Source organism: Macaca nemestrina, chromosome 5 (genome assembly GCF_043159975.1).
Source record: "Macaca nemestrina isolate mMacNem1 chromosome 5, mMacNem.hap1, whole genome shotgun sequence".
Taxonomy (NCBI): Eukaryota; Metazoa; Chordata; class Mammalia; order Primates; family Cercopithecidae; genus Macaca; species Macaca nemestrina.
Genome location: NC_092129.1, coordinates 153,686,403 through 153,702,932, shown reverse-complemented (window position 1 = coordinate 153,702,932; position 16,530 = coordinate 153,686,403). Strand labels below are relative to the sequence as shown.

Sequence of the window (16,530 nt, the reverse complement as noted above, 5' to 3'; positions counted from 1 at the left end):
CCCCCATGCTGTTCTCATGATACTGAGGGAATTCTCATGAGATGTGATGGTTCTATAAGGGGCATTTCCCTACTTCATTCTGCATTTCTCTCTCCTACCACCCACCATGTGAAGAAGGATGTGTTTGCTTCCACTTCTGCCATGACTCTAAGTTTCCTGGGGCAGGCTCCTCAGCAATGCAGAGCTGTGAGTCAGTTAAACCTCTTTCCTTTATAAATTACCCAGTCTCAGGTATTTATTTGATAGCAGTGTGAGAATGGACTAATACAACTTCTAACTTACAGAATAATGCTGACATAACAGTTTGCGAGTTTGGGTGTAGAACATAAAACTCACTGCAGCTTCCACCTTCTCTCTCTCTGTCTCTGGGATCATGAGCTCTGGGGGAATCCAGCTGCTGCGCCATAAGCAGCCCGGCAGGAAGGTCCATGTGACTGAGAACTGAGGCCTTCTGGGACTAGATAACAAGGAACTAGGCCTTTTCCAACAGCCATGTGACTGATCCATCTTTCTTGTGAATCCTCAGCCCCAGTGAAGTCCTCAGATGATTCAGCCCTTGACTGACAACTGGACTGCAACCTTGTGAGAGGCCCTGAGCCAGAAGCACACAGGGAAACTTATCCTGGATTCTTAACCATTGGAAACTATGGGAGATGATGAATATTTGTTTTTTTGAGCTAAGTGTTACATAATTCATTATGCAATCATAAATAATACATTTTCACAAGAGAGGATGTATTATTACATGTTAAATTGCATTTGCTCTAAATGTATCATCATCATCATTATTATTTTTGAGACAAGGTCTCACTCTGTAACCCAGGCTGGAGTGCGGTGGCATGATCACCATGCACTGCAGTGTCGACCTCCTGGGCTCAAGGGACCCTCTGATCTCAGCCTCCTGAGTAGCTGGGACTACAGGCATGAACCACCATGCCTGACTAATTTTCTAATTTTTTTGTAGAGATGGGGGTTTTGCCCAGGCTGATCTTGAACTTCTGGAGTCAACAAATCTGCCTTCCTCTGCCTTCCACAGTGCTAGGATAGCAGGTGTGAGCCACCACATATGGCCTAAAGTAATTATAAGACATTAAACACGTGACTTAGTTTTCAAAGGTAAGGAGAATTTCCATGGCCGAAGACGATGTCGTTTAATATCGTTCGCAATGATCACTTTACCTGAACTTCAATTTCCAACTGTGTCCCAATTAAACACAAAAGGAAGATCCAAACCTTGCTAGGCTGATTCTATGATGGCCCCAACAGCCAGCTCCTGGTCATTCACCTTCCCCCAGTGATTCAACCAACTCTAATGATAAATGGGTGTTGTTTCGCTAGGGGTGGTAGTACATGAATGAATTGATGAATTGATATGCACACTAGTTACATAAAATAAAATCTTTCTGAACTTTTTCAGTGTTTTACACTTTATAATTATCTGAGATGCAATTTAATACACTTATATTTCATTCACTAAGTCAACAAAAATTAATTTAGTGCCCATGATGAACCAGGTATGCCTTCATATGCTCACGTGCCTGACACTCCAGAAGTTTCACAAGACCGAGGTGGAGACACCAGAGTGTTTTAAGTGGAGAAATGACACACTCTGACTGACAGGAGCAGGACAACTGTGAAGACAACACTCACGTAGCAGGTCATGGGACAGTGCTAGTGTCACAATTCATGAGTGATAGTGTGGTGGGGACTAAGGGGAGAGGAGGGTCTGAAGGATGAGAGGGACTGAGGGAAGGGCTGGAGAAGCAGGCGGTGAGGAAAAGGAGCAGAGGAAAGAATTCGAAAGTAGCAGAATTCTTAGGTTTCAATACATTGTTTTATGGATTTTAATATATCCATCTACAGAACCTAGCAAGGTGTCCTTGGCAGTTGGCCTTTACTACCTTATGTGGGTCGGCCTAAAAACTAATTGTTTTTATGTTAATCGGGTTTTAAAAATATTAAGTGTTCCTATAAAATTATAGAACACGTACAAGTGGATACTTCCCGAAAACAGGCAGTGCATGAGCACTGGTGAGGGGCATTGTGACTGCATTGAACAGTTACAACTGTGAGGTGAATAGTCTGTACTGGCTCGTGGTTGCAACATATAATAACACAGTGTGCTACTTTGTATTGAGGAAATATCCTGGACTCACACAGAAACTCAGAGCCATGGAATGATGGTACATTTAAAATACGACAAGTGGGAGTCACAGATACATTATTTGCAAAAGTGAAATTTAGGAGCTTTGTGAGTCCTGTTGTAACGCTTTTGGACACATTTATAAATCAAGGGACCAAAGTCACATTTTTTACCGATTAGATTCCTGATCATTCGAGGGTTACCAAGATTCTACTACCCAATATATTTAATAAACAAACAGCAAACTGGTCTCTATTCTGTCTCATGCACTCAGGCGCAACTTTTCCAGATTAAAAAAAAAAAAAAAAAGTCTCTATACCTTCATTCCCAGAGCAAGCTCACTCTCTGGCACCAAGCTCCGTGGGGTGAGTTTTCTTCTAGAAGAGTCCAGGGGGACAGGTAAGGAGTGGGAGGCAGGGAGTCCAGTTCAGGGATGGAGATTCCGGGATGAAAAGTGAAGGGAGAGGGACGGGGCCCATGCCCAGGGGTTCTCCCTGGTTTCTCAGACAGCTCCTGGGCCAAGACTCAGAGAGACATTGAGACAGAGCGCTTGGCACAGGAGGAGCGGGGTCAGGGCGAAGTCCCAGGGCCCCAGGTGTGGCTTTCAGGGTCTCAGGCCCCGAAGGCGGTGTATGGATTGGGGAGTCCCAGCGTTGGGGATTCCCCATCTCCGCAGTTTTTCTTCTTCCGACAACCTGCGTCGTGTCCTTCTTCCGGAATACTCACGACGCGGACCCCGTTCTCACTCCCATTGGGTGTCGGGTTTCTAGAGACGCCAATCAGCGTCGCCGCAGTCCCGGTTCTAAAGTCCCCACTCACCCACCAGATTCTCCGCAGACGCCCAGGATGGCGGTCATGGCGCCCCGAACCCTCCTCCTGGTGCTCTCCGGGGCCCTGGCCCTGACCCAGACCTGGGCGGGTGAGTGCGGGGTCGGGAGGGAAACGGCCTCTGCGGGGAGCAGCGACGGGACCGCAGGCGGGGGCGCAGGACCCGGGGAGCCGCGCGGGGAGGAGGGTCGGGCGGGTCTCAGCCTCTCCTCGCCCCCAGGCTCGCACTCCTTGAGATATTTCTACACCTCCATGTCCCGGCCCGGCCGCGGGCAGCCCCGCTTCATCTCCGTGGGCTACGTGGACGACACGCAGTTCGTGCGGTTCGACAGCGACGCCGAGAGTCCGAGAGAGGAGCCGCGGGCGCCGTGGATGGAGCAGGAGGGGCCGGAGTATTGGGACCAGAACACACGGATCTGCAAGGCCGACACACAGACTCTCCGAGAGAACCTGCGGACCCTGCTCCGCTACTACAACCAGAGCGAGGCCGGTGAGTGACCCCGGCCCGGGGCGCAGGTCACGACCCCTCCACATCCCCCACGGACGGCCCGCGTCGCCCCGAGTCTCCGGGTCCCAGATACACCCCGAAGCCGCGGGACCCCGAGACCCTTGACCCGGGAAAGCCCCAGGCCTCTTTGCCCGGTTTCATTTTCAGTTGAGGCCAAAATCCCCGCCGGTTGGTCGGGGCGGGGCGGGGCTCCGGGGACTGTACTGAGTCTCCCTGATCGCCTGTGGATCTCCCGGGCTGGCCTCCCACAAGGAGGGGAGACAACTGGGACCAACACTAGAATATCGCCCTCCCTCTGTTCCTGAGGGAGAGGAATCCTCCTGGGTTTTCAGATCCTGTACCAGAGAGTGACTCTGAGGGTCCGCCCTGCTCTCTGACACAATTAAGGGTCTCACACCATCCAGACGATGTACGGCTGCGACCTGGGGCCGGACGGGCGCCTCCTCCGCGGGTATGACCAGTCCGCCTACGACGGCAGGGATTACATCGCCCTGAACGAGGACCTGCGCTCCTGGACCGCGGCGGACATGGCGGCTCAGAACACCCAGCGGAAGTGGGAGGCGGCGGGTGTGGCGGAGCAGTGGAGAGCCTACCTGGAGGGCGAGTGCCTGGAGTCGCTCCGCAGACACCTGGAGAACGGGAAGGAGACGCTGCAGCGCGCGGGTACCAGGGGCCACGGGGCGCCTCCCTGATCTCCTGTGGATCTCCCGGGCTGGCCTCCCACAAGGAGGGGAGACAAATGGGATCAACACTAGAATATCGCCCTCCCTCTGGTCCTGAGGGAGAGGAATCCTCCTGGGTTTTCAGATCGTGTACCAGAGAGTGACTCTGAGGGTCCACCCTGCTCTCTGACACAATTAACGATAAAATCTCTGAGGGAATGAAGGGAAGACGATCCCTCGAATACTGATCAGGGGTTCCCTTTGACACCGGCAGCAGCCTTGGGCCCCGTGACTTTTCCTCTCAGGCCCTGTTCTCTGCTTCACACTCAATGTGTGTGAGGGTCTGAGTCCAGCTCCGCTGAGTCCCTCAGCCTCCACTCAGGTCAGGACCAGAAGTCACTGTTCCTTCCTCAGGGAATAGAATTTTCCACGGAATAGGAGATTATCCCAGGTACCTCTGTCCAGGATGGTGTCTGGGTTCTGGGCTCCCTTCCCCACCCCAGGTGTCCTGTTCATTCTCAAGATGGCCACATGTGTGCTGGTGGAGTGTCCCATGACAGATGCAAAATGCCTGAATATTCTGACTCTTCCTATCAGACTCCCCGAAGACACATGTAACCCACCACCCCGTCTCTGACCATGAGGCCACCCTGAGGTGCTGGGCCCTGGGCTTCTACCCTGCGGAGATCACACTGACCTGGCGGCGGGATGGGGAGGACCAAACTCAGGACACGGAGCTCGTGGAGACCAGGCCTGCAGGAGATGGAACCTTCCAGAAGTGGGCGGCTGTGGTGGTGCCTTCTGGAAAGGAGCAGAGATACACCTGTCATGTGCAGCATGAGGGTCTGCCCGAGCCCCTCACCCTGAGATGGGGTAAAGAGGGAGATGGGGGTGTCATGTCTCAGGGAAAGCCGGAGCCTCTCTGGAGACCTTTCGCAGGGTTGGGACCCCTCACTTTCCCCTCTTTTCCCAGAGCTGTCTTCCCAGTCAACCATCCCCATCGTGGGCATCATTGCTGGCCTGGTTCTCCTTGGAACTGTGGTCACTGGAGCTGTGGTCGCTGCTGTGATGTGGAGGAGGAAGAGCTCAGGTAAAGAAGGAGTGAGGAGTGGAGTCTGAGATTTCTTGTCTCACTGAGGGTTTCAAGCCCCAGGCAGAAGTGTGCCCTGCCTGGTTACTGGGACGCACCATCCACACTCATGGGCCGACCCAGCCTGGGCCCTGTGTGCCAGCACCTACTCTTTTGTAAAGCACCTGTTACAATGAAGACAGATAGATCACCTCGATTACGGTGGTGATGGGACCTGATCCCAGCAGTCACAAGTCACAAGGGAAGGTCCCTGCTGAGGACAGACCTCAGGAGGGCAGTTGGTCCAGGATCCACACCTGCTTTCTTCATGTTTCCTGATCCCGCCCTGGGGCTGCAGTCACACATTTCTGGAAACTTCTCTGGGGTCCAAGACTAGGAGATTCCTCTAGGACCTTATGGCCCTGGTCCCTTTCTGATATCTAACAGGACATTTTCTTCCCACAGATAGAAAAGGAGGAAGCTACTCTCAGGCTGCAAGTAAGTATGAAGGAGGCTGATCCCCGAGATCCTTGGGATATTGTGGTTGGGAGCCCATGGGGGAGCTCACCCAGCCCACAGTTCCTCCTCTAGTCACATCTCCAGAGGGATCTGACCAGGTCCTGTTTTTGTTCTACTCCAGACAGTGACAGTGCCCAGGGATCTGATGTGTCTCTTACGGCTTGTAAAGGTGAGATCCTGGGGGGCCTGATGTGTGTGGGGTGTTGGGGGGAACAGTGGACACAGCTGTGCTGTGGGGTTTCTTTGACTTGGATGTATTGAGCATGTGATGGGCTGTTTAAAGTGTCACTCCTCACTGTGACAGATATGAATTTTTTCATGAATATTTTTTCTGTAGTGTGAGATAGCTGCCTTGTGTGGGACTGCGAGGCAAGATTTGTTCATGCCTTCTCTTTGTGACTTGAAGAACCCTGACTTTCTTTCTGCAGAGGCACCTGAATGTGTCTGTGTTCCTGTAGGCATAATGTGAGGAGGTGGGGAGAACACCCCATCCCCATGTCCACCATGACCCTCTTGCCCACGCTGACCTGTGTTCCCTCCTCATTTATCTTTCCTGTTCCAGGGAGGTGGGGCTGGGGTGTCTCTATCACTGTCTCAACTTCATGGTGCACTGAGCTGTAACTTCTTCCTTCCCTATTACAATTAGAACCTGAGTATAAATTTACTTTTTCAAATTATTGCCATGAGAGGTTGATGAGTTAATTAAAGGAGAATATTCCTAAAATTTGAGAAAGAAAATAAATGGAAGACCTGAGAACCTTCCAGAGTCCACGTGTTTCTTATGCTGATTTGTTGCAGGAGAGGAGAGTAGATGGGGCTGTGCCCAGTTTGTGTTCCGGCCACCATGGGCTTTATGTGGTCACTGCTTGGCTGAATCATCTTTGCTCCTTCATTGTCCTTGGCCCTTCAGTAGAACCTTGTCCCACCAAAATCTGTGATCACAGGGAGTTGGATGTCACCTAGGGCAGTCCCTGCATACAAATCTCCTTGTGGTATCAAGAGATAAATTTTCAGACCTGTCCAGATCTTGCCCTCCTCCCAGGGCTCTTTCCTGGATTGTATTTTCCATCTTGTCTCCAATCGTTTTAAAGGAACCAGATTCTGAAATTTGCAGAGAGGATGGGTCCCCTAGTTTCTCATCACAGGTAACCTTCTGTTGGAGCTCCTCTTCTGCTGTCCCACTCATCTTCCTGCCCTGAGTTGTAGTAATCCTAGCGCTGGCTCCAATCCAAACTCATGGATGTATAAAGCAGAGTCTAATTTAGATTCGTATGTGGTTGGAAAATTGTACCCATAAGGCTAGGGTTATTGTTCCTGAAGAGAAAAATATGGTTGCGTGCTGCAGTGTGCAGGAGGGTTGGTGTGGGAGGAGGGGGAAGAAGGGAGGATGCACAAGCAGCCCTGGTGAGAAAAGCACTGGCGGCATCGATGTCCACGTGAAATGATGTTGTTCTTTAGCTGCCATGAAACAGCATTTGCCCTGAGGCTACATTAATAAAAATATTGGCTTTAGAATAGGGAGGTGCTCTACAGTGATCATTCATTCCACTGACATTTGTTGTCTGCTAGGGATTTGACTGCTTTTGCATTTAGAAAGCAGCATTAAAGTGAAAACAAAAAAATTTCTGGCATTGTGGTACATACATTCTAGATGGAAGCTTGTCCAACCCGCAGCTCGTGGGCTGAATGTGGCCCAGGACAGTTTTGAACATCAGGAGTTTTTGCTTCTCTGTGGCGGACCTGAGACCTGGAGTGGGTGCACCCGCCTCCCTCAGGATCAGGAGTGAATGCTTTAGGAACCCTCCTTTGCAGTGACCTGCAAAAGATAGAGGTCACGGTTACTGTGAGAACCCAGAGTAGCAGCCAAGAGGGATCGGCCCTCAAGGAGTTGTGGGGAAGGTTAATAAAAGGTGGTGTCCCAGGGTCAGAACAGATGGGCAGCCAGCGAGGGCACTGCTTCATATCTATGATGAGAATGCAAGAATAGAGGAGCAGGAGGCCGAGGGTGTTTGACCAAATACAAAGTCATGATCCCAGTCTCAATTCCTAGACTTCAGCCAAGCTTCAGATTCAGAATCCACAGTGGGGCTTAAGGAGGCCAGGAAATAAACCTGGACACACTATGGCCCACAGTGGGACCACTGGGTCCATAAACCCAGTCCTGGTTATCTCCCCATTCCCCATATGCATAATTGGCTTTCATACACTGGCAACTTTGGTCACCCTCACACTGTGTCCCTAGTCTGGAGAGTAAGGGTTCTCATTGTGCTGAAGCCCAAAGAGAATCCTCTAAAACTTCCCTCATCCCAGCCTAGCCAGAAGCAATATTGTGCACCAGGGTGGGACTTGTGGTGGGTACCGCAGGTATTGTAGGGGTAGCACTGCCATTAGAGAGCTGAAGGATGGTGTGCGGGGGGGGTTGGGATTGCCTATTATCTCCATATAATTCAGCAATCTGTCCCTGAAGAAACCTGATAAAGCATGAATGGAATTTCTCCAGACTTGACCAAGTAGGAGTCCTGATTGCAGCTGCCATGCTGGCTGGATATAACTGCTTGGGGAGATTAATAAGGCCTCAGGCACATGGCAAGCAGCTGTGGATTTGGTGAGTACATTCCTTCCCATTCCATGTAGAAAATTGATATGGAATGATTCACATTCACATGGGATTTATAATACATTGATTGATAGCTTGCCTCAGGGTTACCTCAACTCCTCAACCTTCTGTAAATATCACCTTAAGAGACCTGGACAAATCAGACATATCACAGAATACTAAATCTGCTCATTTCATTGGCAATATCACATAGATCAGGATGGAAGAGCAAGAGGAGGAAAGTACGCTGAATTCCTTGGCAAAACATGTGCACTATGGAAGGTGAAGATTAACCTTACAGAGCTTCAAGAGTGGACACTGCAGTGAAGTTTCATAAGTCCAGTGGTTAGGGGCATGCAAGGTTCTCCCCTCCAAAGTAAAAGTCAAACTTGCATCTTGTATCCTCACCAGAAGGAAGGACGCACACTACCCAGCTTCTCTGGGTTCTGTCAACACCACATTCCACATCTAAGTATATTTCTTTGGCCCACACTCTGGGTGATATAGGAGGAGGCCAGCTTTGAGTAGGGCCTGGACAGGAAAGAACACTGCAGCAGACCCAGGCTGTGGTACAGTCAGTCACCATCCCTCAGACTCCTGGTGCTGGAGGTGGCGGTGTGGGGAAAGATGCAGGATGGGGTGTGGGGAAAGATACAGGATGGAGCTGAACCAAGCATCAATGGGAGAGTCAGAATGGAGGGCCTCTGATCTGGAGTAAGGCCATGGAATCCACAACAGAGAAACATGCTCCCTGTTAGAAGCAACTTTTAGCATATTACTGACCCTGATAAGATAGAATGCTTGATCATGGGACACCAAGCAACCTTGTGATTCCAAGTGACCGTGTGTATTGGCTTCTATGTGACCCACAGAGGCATAGATGGGACAGGCCCAGCGGCATCTATCATGAGATGAAAATGGTCCATGTGGGTTGAGCCTCAATTCCATGTTAACACCCACAGAAAACACCCAGTCCTGACGTGGCCCTGAATAACCAAACAAATTGAAGATAAATTGAAGTTAGCCAGCCGGCATCACGGATCAGCCCAGGTATGACAGGAAGCACTGATAAGTGGATAAACACAGTGGCAAGAATGAGGATACAAGTGGTCCAGCAGCACTGACTCCCCCTTACCAAGGACTGTCCAGCTGCTGCTTCCTCTGAATACTCTGCTTATGAGCATTACAGACCAATGATGGGCCCCATAGGGCACTGTTTCTTCAGGTAACTGACTAGCCCCTAAGTGACAGGTTGAAGAGCTTGAGCCCCATCCATCTTGGAAGGGCCAGGGGTTCATCCTCACAGGGATAGGCACCTATTCGATGTGGTGTGGTTTTCCTCTCTGCCTTCACACCCTCAGCCAGCATCACTATCTGCATTCCTGATCCACTGGCTCAGAATTTCAGTACATTATCTGCCCACGGGACACACCTCAGAGGGAAGGGGATGAAGTGTGGGCCATGACCATGGGAGCCCCTGGTCATATCAACACCTGTGCCTCCCATCAACACCTGCACCTCCCCAGGGGCTGCCAGCCACACAGAGTCATGGACAGGTCTCTACAGGCACAACTCAGTACCAGCCTAGATGAAACCCTCTGAGGAATGGGGGCCATCTTTCAGGATGTGGTGCAAGCATTGAATCCAACACGTCTCTATGGTTCTGTGTGTTCAGAAGGAAGAATACATGGGTCCAAAAACCAAAAAGTCGAAACAGGTGTGGCTCCATGTCTCATCCCTTATATTCCCCCCCAGGGTGATTTTGCACTTCTCATCTCCAAAATCTGGACTCTGCAGGGTAGGAGGTCCTGATTTCCCAAAGGGGGCACCCTGGTAAGGAGACAAATGGGAGTCCATGGAACTACACACTATGGGTGCCCCCAGGGAAGTTTGAATAGAATGTTCCCAGAAACAGGCAGGTAAGAAGAGGAGGAGGCAGGGCTGCTATCACACAATGAGGGCAGCAGAAGTGTGTGGAAACCAGAGGTCCACATGGGGACCTCCTGGTTCCCCTTGTCCCATTGTTAAGTGTGAGCAGAAACATCCAGCAACCCAGCCTGAGAGGGTTTCCTATTCAAGAGCCCAGACCCTCAGGAAGGAAGGTTGAGTCACACTCCTGGGTAATCTCCTAAGGCTGTGCTCCTGTGCTCTGACACCCTCAGTAGCATTGGTGCAGAAGCCCTGCTTCCCCCATAGGCTGTTCCCAGCCAGTGACCGCTAAGGCACAGCAGGCGCACTAAGGCAGGCCATTTCTGGGAGACACGGGACTCCTCTGATGGCCAACTGTGGCTGGAGGACTCCTCCATGGCCTTGTTCAACCCTCCTTAGATTGTCTGTGCTCTAGGATGCATTGAACAGACCTCCTCTCCTTCTGTCCTGCACTTGGGGTCACACTTGCATCTTGGTCTGCCGCTTTTTCCAGGGATTTCTGGCTCATTTCCCATATACCCTTACAGGTGTGTTCCCTCATAAAATGCCACAGACTTGAAGCTCATCTTGGCATCTGCTCCTTGGAGGACTTGGACTAAAAATCATTTCCATCTGCACGTCAATAACTCTTACTTATTCCAACTGGTAAAATCCTTCTCTTTATCCAACTTCTGCCACCCTCATAGAACTGATTTTGCTTGTGTTTGTAGTATCTGTTTGAGTTAACAGGTATTTTTTGTATTAAGCCACTAAATTTTTAGGTAGTTTGTGTTAATAACTATTAGGGCTTTCTGAAGTTTCTATTATTCTATGAATATTATCCGCATCTCTTTAATTTGTTGCATTTTAATAATGTTAGCCATACTTGCCGTTTCCAGTCCTTTCCTGCTATTCCTTATTGAAACTTTTTATTTTGCCTTTCTCTGTTCTTCCTTCCTTCTTTCCTCCTTTTCTCCCTCACAGCTTTCTCCCTCCCTCCATTTTTTTCACAAATGCTATGTGGTTAGGCTAAAAGGAAGCATTAGTTTAATCTTAGGCTAAAAGTATAATGCCATAAATTATAGAATAAAAATAAAGAAACAGAAGCTATTAATGGAATATGAAAAAATGCCTAAGGTGATTCTGTAGCCAAGACAGTGGTTTTTAACATTTAATCTCCACCTTCAACTGAATGTTTTCAGAACACCTGAGCAACATGAGCTCTTTCCCATTCTTGGTACAAGCACTTGGGAAATCAATTAGCCTTATCTAGTATGATTAACATCCATGCACCAAATAATCCCACCATCTGCTCCTGAGCATATACTCTGGGGATATTCTTGGCTATGTGTCCAGGAGACATGTACACCAATGTTTATGACAAAAACTGGAAACAATCACATATACATCAATGGGAATTAACAAAATTGTGATATAATCGCAAAAAGTAAAACTTTAGCAGTGAAAATGAATGAAGGCGGGCACGGTGACTCACCTCTGTAATCCTAGCACTTTGAGAGGTCAAGGCAGGCAGATTGCCTGAGATCAAGAGTTCGAGACCAGCCTGTAATCCCAGCACTTTGGGAGGCCGAGGTGGGTGGCTCATGAGGTCAGGAGATCAAGACCATCCTGGCTAACACGGTGAAATCCCATCTCTACTAAAAATAAAAATAAAAATAAAAATAAAAAAATTAGCCAGGCGTGGTGGCAGGTGCCAGTAGTCCCAGCTACTCGGGAGGCTGAGGCAGGAGAATGGCGTGAACCCGGGAGGCAGAGCTTGCAGTGAGCCAAGAGCTCCCCACTGCATTCCAGCCTGGGCAGCAAAGCAAGACTCTATTTAAAAAAAAAAAAAAAAAAAAAAGAGTTCCAGACCAGCCTGACCAACATAGTGAAACCCCGTCTCTACTAAAAATATAAAAATTAGCCGGGCGTGGTGGCAGGCGCCTGTAATCCCAACCACTTGGGAGGCTGAGACAGGAGAATCGCTTGAACCAGGGAGGTAGAGGTTGTAGTGAGCTGAGATCGTGCCCCTGCACTCCAGCCTGGGCAACAAGAGAGAAACTCCATCACAAAAAAAATAAATAGACAAATAAAATAAAACAAAGAATTAAAAGGAAAAGCACCATCCTGCATCAGAGATAACTCTCCTACACATAACGTGCATCACAGAAGAATAGATATAGTGTGAGTTCTCTGTATGGGGAAGTTAAAAAAAAAAAAACAGATCAAACTGTGATTTGGGTATATAAATACTTGTTGTAAAAATCTTTAGTGACAGTGCAAAGGAATAGTAAATACAAGACTCAAGACAGAGGTTCCTTATGGGGGATAGGATTGGACAACAGTCTAGGGTGGCTTCATTGGTTCTGTCTTTTATGCCAGGAGGGGATGCCCAGGTGGTTAGTTACTTGATCGTAAAACTTTGTTTATTTATTTATTTAGTCTTGCTCTTCTCGCCTAGGCTGGAGTGCAGTGGTGTGATCTTGGCTCACTGCAACCTCCGCCTCCTGGGTTCAAAGGATTCTCCTGCCCCAGACTCCTGAGTAGCCAGGATTACAGGCACGCGCCACAGCTCCTGGCTAATTTTTGTATTTTTAGCAGAGACGGGTTTCACCATGTTAACCAGGCTGGTCTCAAACTCCTGAGCTCAGGTGATCCACCCACTTCGGCCTACCAAATTGCTGGAATTCCAGGCATGAGCCACTGCTCCTGGCTCACAAATCTTTAAAGTGGCATTTTTCAAAATGCACCGTGTGTGCCTTTCTTGATTGATTATTTGGAAATGAAAGATAAAGGAATATACCAAAGTTCACCACAAGGATTCTCAGCGATAACTACTCATGGTAAAACAAAGCCGCAGCTGGCTGGGCACGGTGGCTAAAGTCTGTGATCCCAGCACTTTGAGAAGTTGAGGCCGGTGGATCATGAGATCAGGAGTTTGAGACCAGCCTGACCAACATGGTGAAACCCCGTCTCTACTAAAAATACAAAAATTAGCTGGGCGTGTTGGTGCACACCTGTAATCCCAGCTACTCAGGAGGCTGAGGCAGGAGAATCACTTGAACCTGGAAGGCAGAGGTTGCAGTGAGCTGACATTGTGCCACTGCACTCCAGCATGGGTGACAGAGGGAGACTCCATCAAAAAAACAAAAACAAAAACAAAAACAAAACAAGCCACAGCCAATTGTAAGGAGTCATGTGACGAGAGGACCAGGATGCCATGAAAAATAGCCTTGGCTAGAAATGGGCATTTGATCCTTGGCTAATTGACAGCTCTCTACATTTTCTGATATACAATCTTCAATCTGATGTGCAAGGCAATTGTATCTTGCAAAGAATTTGAGAATTTGAAATGTTGTTCACATAATTAAACTTTTACAGAGTCGTAAAAAAAAAAGCATTGTTGAACAAAATAAATGAAAAGACAAAGGAATAACTGGTAAGGAAATAGCAATAAGAACAGAAAACACAAAAGAGCTGCTTCTAAAGCATTGTTAGAAGTACAAAATAACTGCATTTTTCAGAATCATACGGGAGTCCAAATCACTTCTACCACATCTAATTAAAAAACATAGTGAAAGATGTTAAACTAATTATAGGATGTCCACTGAATAACCAGTTACTGAAAAATCTTGTTCCTAGACTGGAATTAACCATTTCTGCCTACCACATCAGACCAAATCATTGTCATGATGCTAAGCTAGTGTATAGACAGAGATGTGAGACTCACATTTTCCTAACTGCAAAGCACCCTGATTAAGCAAATATTTTTGTAGACACTTGAGTCAGAAAATTTGCATTTTGGGCATTCTTAAACTGCATTAGAAACTTCTGAGGAAAAACAAAGGTAGTTATGATTGTAAAGGCATTATTGTATGGCACCAAAGTCTTGGGACTCTTTGATCTAGCTACTGTATTTTCTCAACTTTGTTGCAACTTGTCAAAGAGAATATTAATATCAAAGGCATTTGCAAAAAATCTGAGATCTTGTTGTATCTCCTTTCTCTGTCTCAAATTTTTAATCATCACTTTACAAAAAACAATTTTAAAGTATGAAAGTTAGTCAGATACAAGAAGTATTTGATTCACAAAATCCTGAAACAATAATGTTAATTTTGCTGTTAACATGCATATAAATTCTTGATTCTCCTCCTTTCCAGAGGTGCAGCTTCATTCCCTCCCTGTGAGTGTGGCCTGGACTTAATGACTCGCTTCTAACTGATAGAGTAATGCTGACATAATAATCTGTGACTCTGGGTGTAGAACACCAGATTCACTGCAGCTTCTACTTTGGTTCTCTCTTTCTCTGGGATCATGAGCCGTGGGGGAAGCCGGCTGCTGTGTCATAAGCAGGCCTGTGGAAAGGTCCATGTGACTAGGAGTGAGGCCTCCTGGGACCAGACAAGAAGAACCTGAAGCCTCTTCCAACAGCCATGTGAGAGATTCTTGTGTCTTGTGAATCCCCAGGCCCATCTGAGCCCTCAGATGATTCAGCCCTGGATGACAACTGGACTGCAACTTGGCGAGAGGCCCTGAGTCCGAAGCTCACAGAGAAACCTCTCCTGCATTCCTGACCATTGGAAGATGTGCCAGATGGCAAATATTTGTTGATTTGAGCTACTAAGTTTGAGGTGACTTGTCGTTGAACTTTTTCATTTGCTCTAAATTCATTATAAGATACTAAACATGTCATTTGCTTTTAATATTTAATAAAAATTTACATGGCTATATAAGATATATTTTATTATCATTAACCATGATCTATTTTTTTATCTTCAATTTGTATGTTCTATTTAAACACAAAAGGAAGATCCAGGCTATGGTAGGCTGATTTTATGATGACACCTCAATAACCACCCTTGGTTACTCACGTTACCCCAGTTACTCAGTTGACACTAATGCAGGTGCTGCTGTGAAGGGGTTTTGCAGATAGATTTCAGGTCCCCAGTCAGTTGACTTGAAGATGGGGATTATCTTGCTTGGACTGTCCTAATCAGGTAAGCTCTGAAAAGGACTGGGTTCTTCCTGAGAACAGAGACTCACAGTGTAGAGGGGTTCAGTGTGAGGGGTTTCCCCCACTGTGGGCTTTGAAAATGGAGGGATCATGGGGAAAGAACACTGGTGGCCAATAGGAATTAGAAACTCTCCCCACTGTCTACTCTGATAACCCAAAGGAAACAGGGACCTTAGTCCTACAATTGCCAGAAACCGAATTCTGCCAACAAGCTTTACATAAGCTTGGGGGAGAATCACAATCTTAAGTGAGCATACAGCTTTACAAAACCCTAAACAAAGAATCTGTCACACTAGGCCTGGATTTCTGATGAAGGAAATGTAGACAAATAAGTGGGTGCTGTTTTAAGCCACTAAGTTTGTGGTAATTGGTTATGTACTAATAGAAAATTAATAAACAGATTCAATAGCTAAACATATGACATGTTCTCCACTGGAATGAGTTTATGAACTGATATGCACAGTAGTTGCATAAAACCAAACGTTTCCTAACTTGCTTTGCATTTTTCATTTTGTGATTTTTGTGTGATGCAATTTTCAACACAATTGTATTTCATTCATTCATTCAAGACAATTCACTTAGTGCCTACTATGTGCCAGATATGCTTTTATATGCTGCAGACACAACTTTGATCAAAACAACCCAAAGTCCCTGTGCTTGTGCCTTCCATTCTAGAGGCTTCTTGAGAGTGAGATGGAGCCATTGGAGGGTTTTAAGTGAAGAAATGACACAATCTGACTCACATTAGCAGGATTGCTGACTATTGTGGGGGAAACAGCCATGGGCAGCAGGAGAGGGGACAGAGCTAGGGCCACAATTCAGTAGTGACAGGGTAGTAGAGACTAAGGGGAGAGGAGGACCTGAGTGATGACAGGGACAGAGAGAAGGGCTGGAGAAGCAGGAGGTGAGGTAAAGGAACAGAGAGAAAGAATTCGAAAGCGATGGAATTCTCAGACTTAAACACAGTGTTTTATAGATTTTTAACGTATTTACCCAGAGAGCCTGGCACAGTGTTACTTACAGCTTGGTCTTTAATACATTCTATGCAGCTGTCTAAAAACTAATTGCCTCCCTAAGTTAAATAGGTTAAAAAAGAATACTAAGTGTCCCAATAAAATATGCACATAGCTTAGATGTGAATAATTCATAAAAATAGGCAGGTGCATGGGTCGGCCACGGTGGCTCATGCCTGTAATTCCAGCATTGTGGCAGGCTGAGGATTGCTTGAGCCCAGGAGTTCAAGACCAGCCATAGCAACATAGGGAGACCTCATCCCTACAAAT

At 47.4% G+C, this 16,530-nt stretch overlaps 1 protein-coding gene across 4 annotated transcripts; it reads left to right on the top strand.

The window, feature by feature from the left end:
* Positions 1 to 2,821: 2,821 nt before the first annotated feature.
* Positions 2,822 to 14,966, top strand: LOC105498584 (popy Class I histocompatibility antigen, A-1 alpha chain). 4 transcript variants are annotated; one of them, XR_011622961.1, is made up of 10 exons: positions 2,824 to 3,062; positions 3,192 to 3,461; positions 3,867 to 4,142; positions 4,739 to 5,014; positions 5,115 to 5,231; positions 5,676 to 5,708; positions 5,851 to 5,898; positions 6,158 to 9,375; positions 10,782 to 10,899; positions 14,701 to 14,966. XR_011622961.1 is itself a non-coding variant. In XM_024786697.2 (8 exons), exons 1-8 carry the CDS (start codon positions 2,990 to 2,992, stop codon positions 14,805 to 14,807), a joined length of 1,200 nt encoding a protein of 399 aa, XP_024642465.2. In that variant the 5' UTR covers positions 2,822 to 2,989; the 3' UTR covers positions 14,808 to 14,966. The 4 variants fall into 4 exon arrangements, 3 of the variants coding, with proteins under 3 accessions (XP_024642465.2, XP_070952118.1, XP_070952117.1); XM_024786697.2 differs by lacking the exons at positions 6,158 to 9,375; positions 10,782 to 10,899 and having other exon boundaries at positions 2,822 to 3,062; XM_071096017.1 differs by lacking the exons at positions 10,782 to 10,899; positions 14,701 to 14,966 and having other exon boundaries at positions 2,825 to 3,062; positions 6,067 to 6,490.
* The last annotated feature ends 1,564 nt before the right edge of the window (positions 14,967 to 16,530 follow it).

Excerpts from the sequence above, each read along its gene's own strand:
- LOC105498584 (XM_071096016.1), top strand. The coding sequence starts at position 2,990 with ATGGCGGTCATGGCGCCCCGAACCCTCCTCCTGGTGCTCTCCGGGGCC. Across the intron at positions 4,143-4,738 it reads GGAGACGCTGCAGCGCGCGG|ACTCCCCGAAGACACATGTA; the intron begins GTACCAGGGGCC and ends TCTTCCTATCAG. Across the intron at positions 5,015-5,114 it reads GCCCCTCACCCTGAGATGGG|AGCTGTCTTCCCAGTCAACC; the intron begins GTAAAGAGGGAG and ends CTCTTTTCCCAG.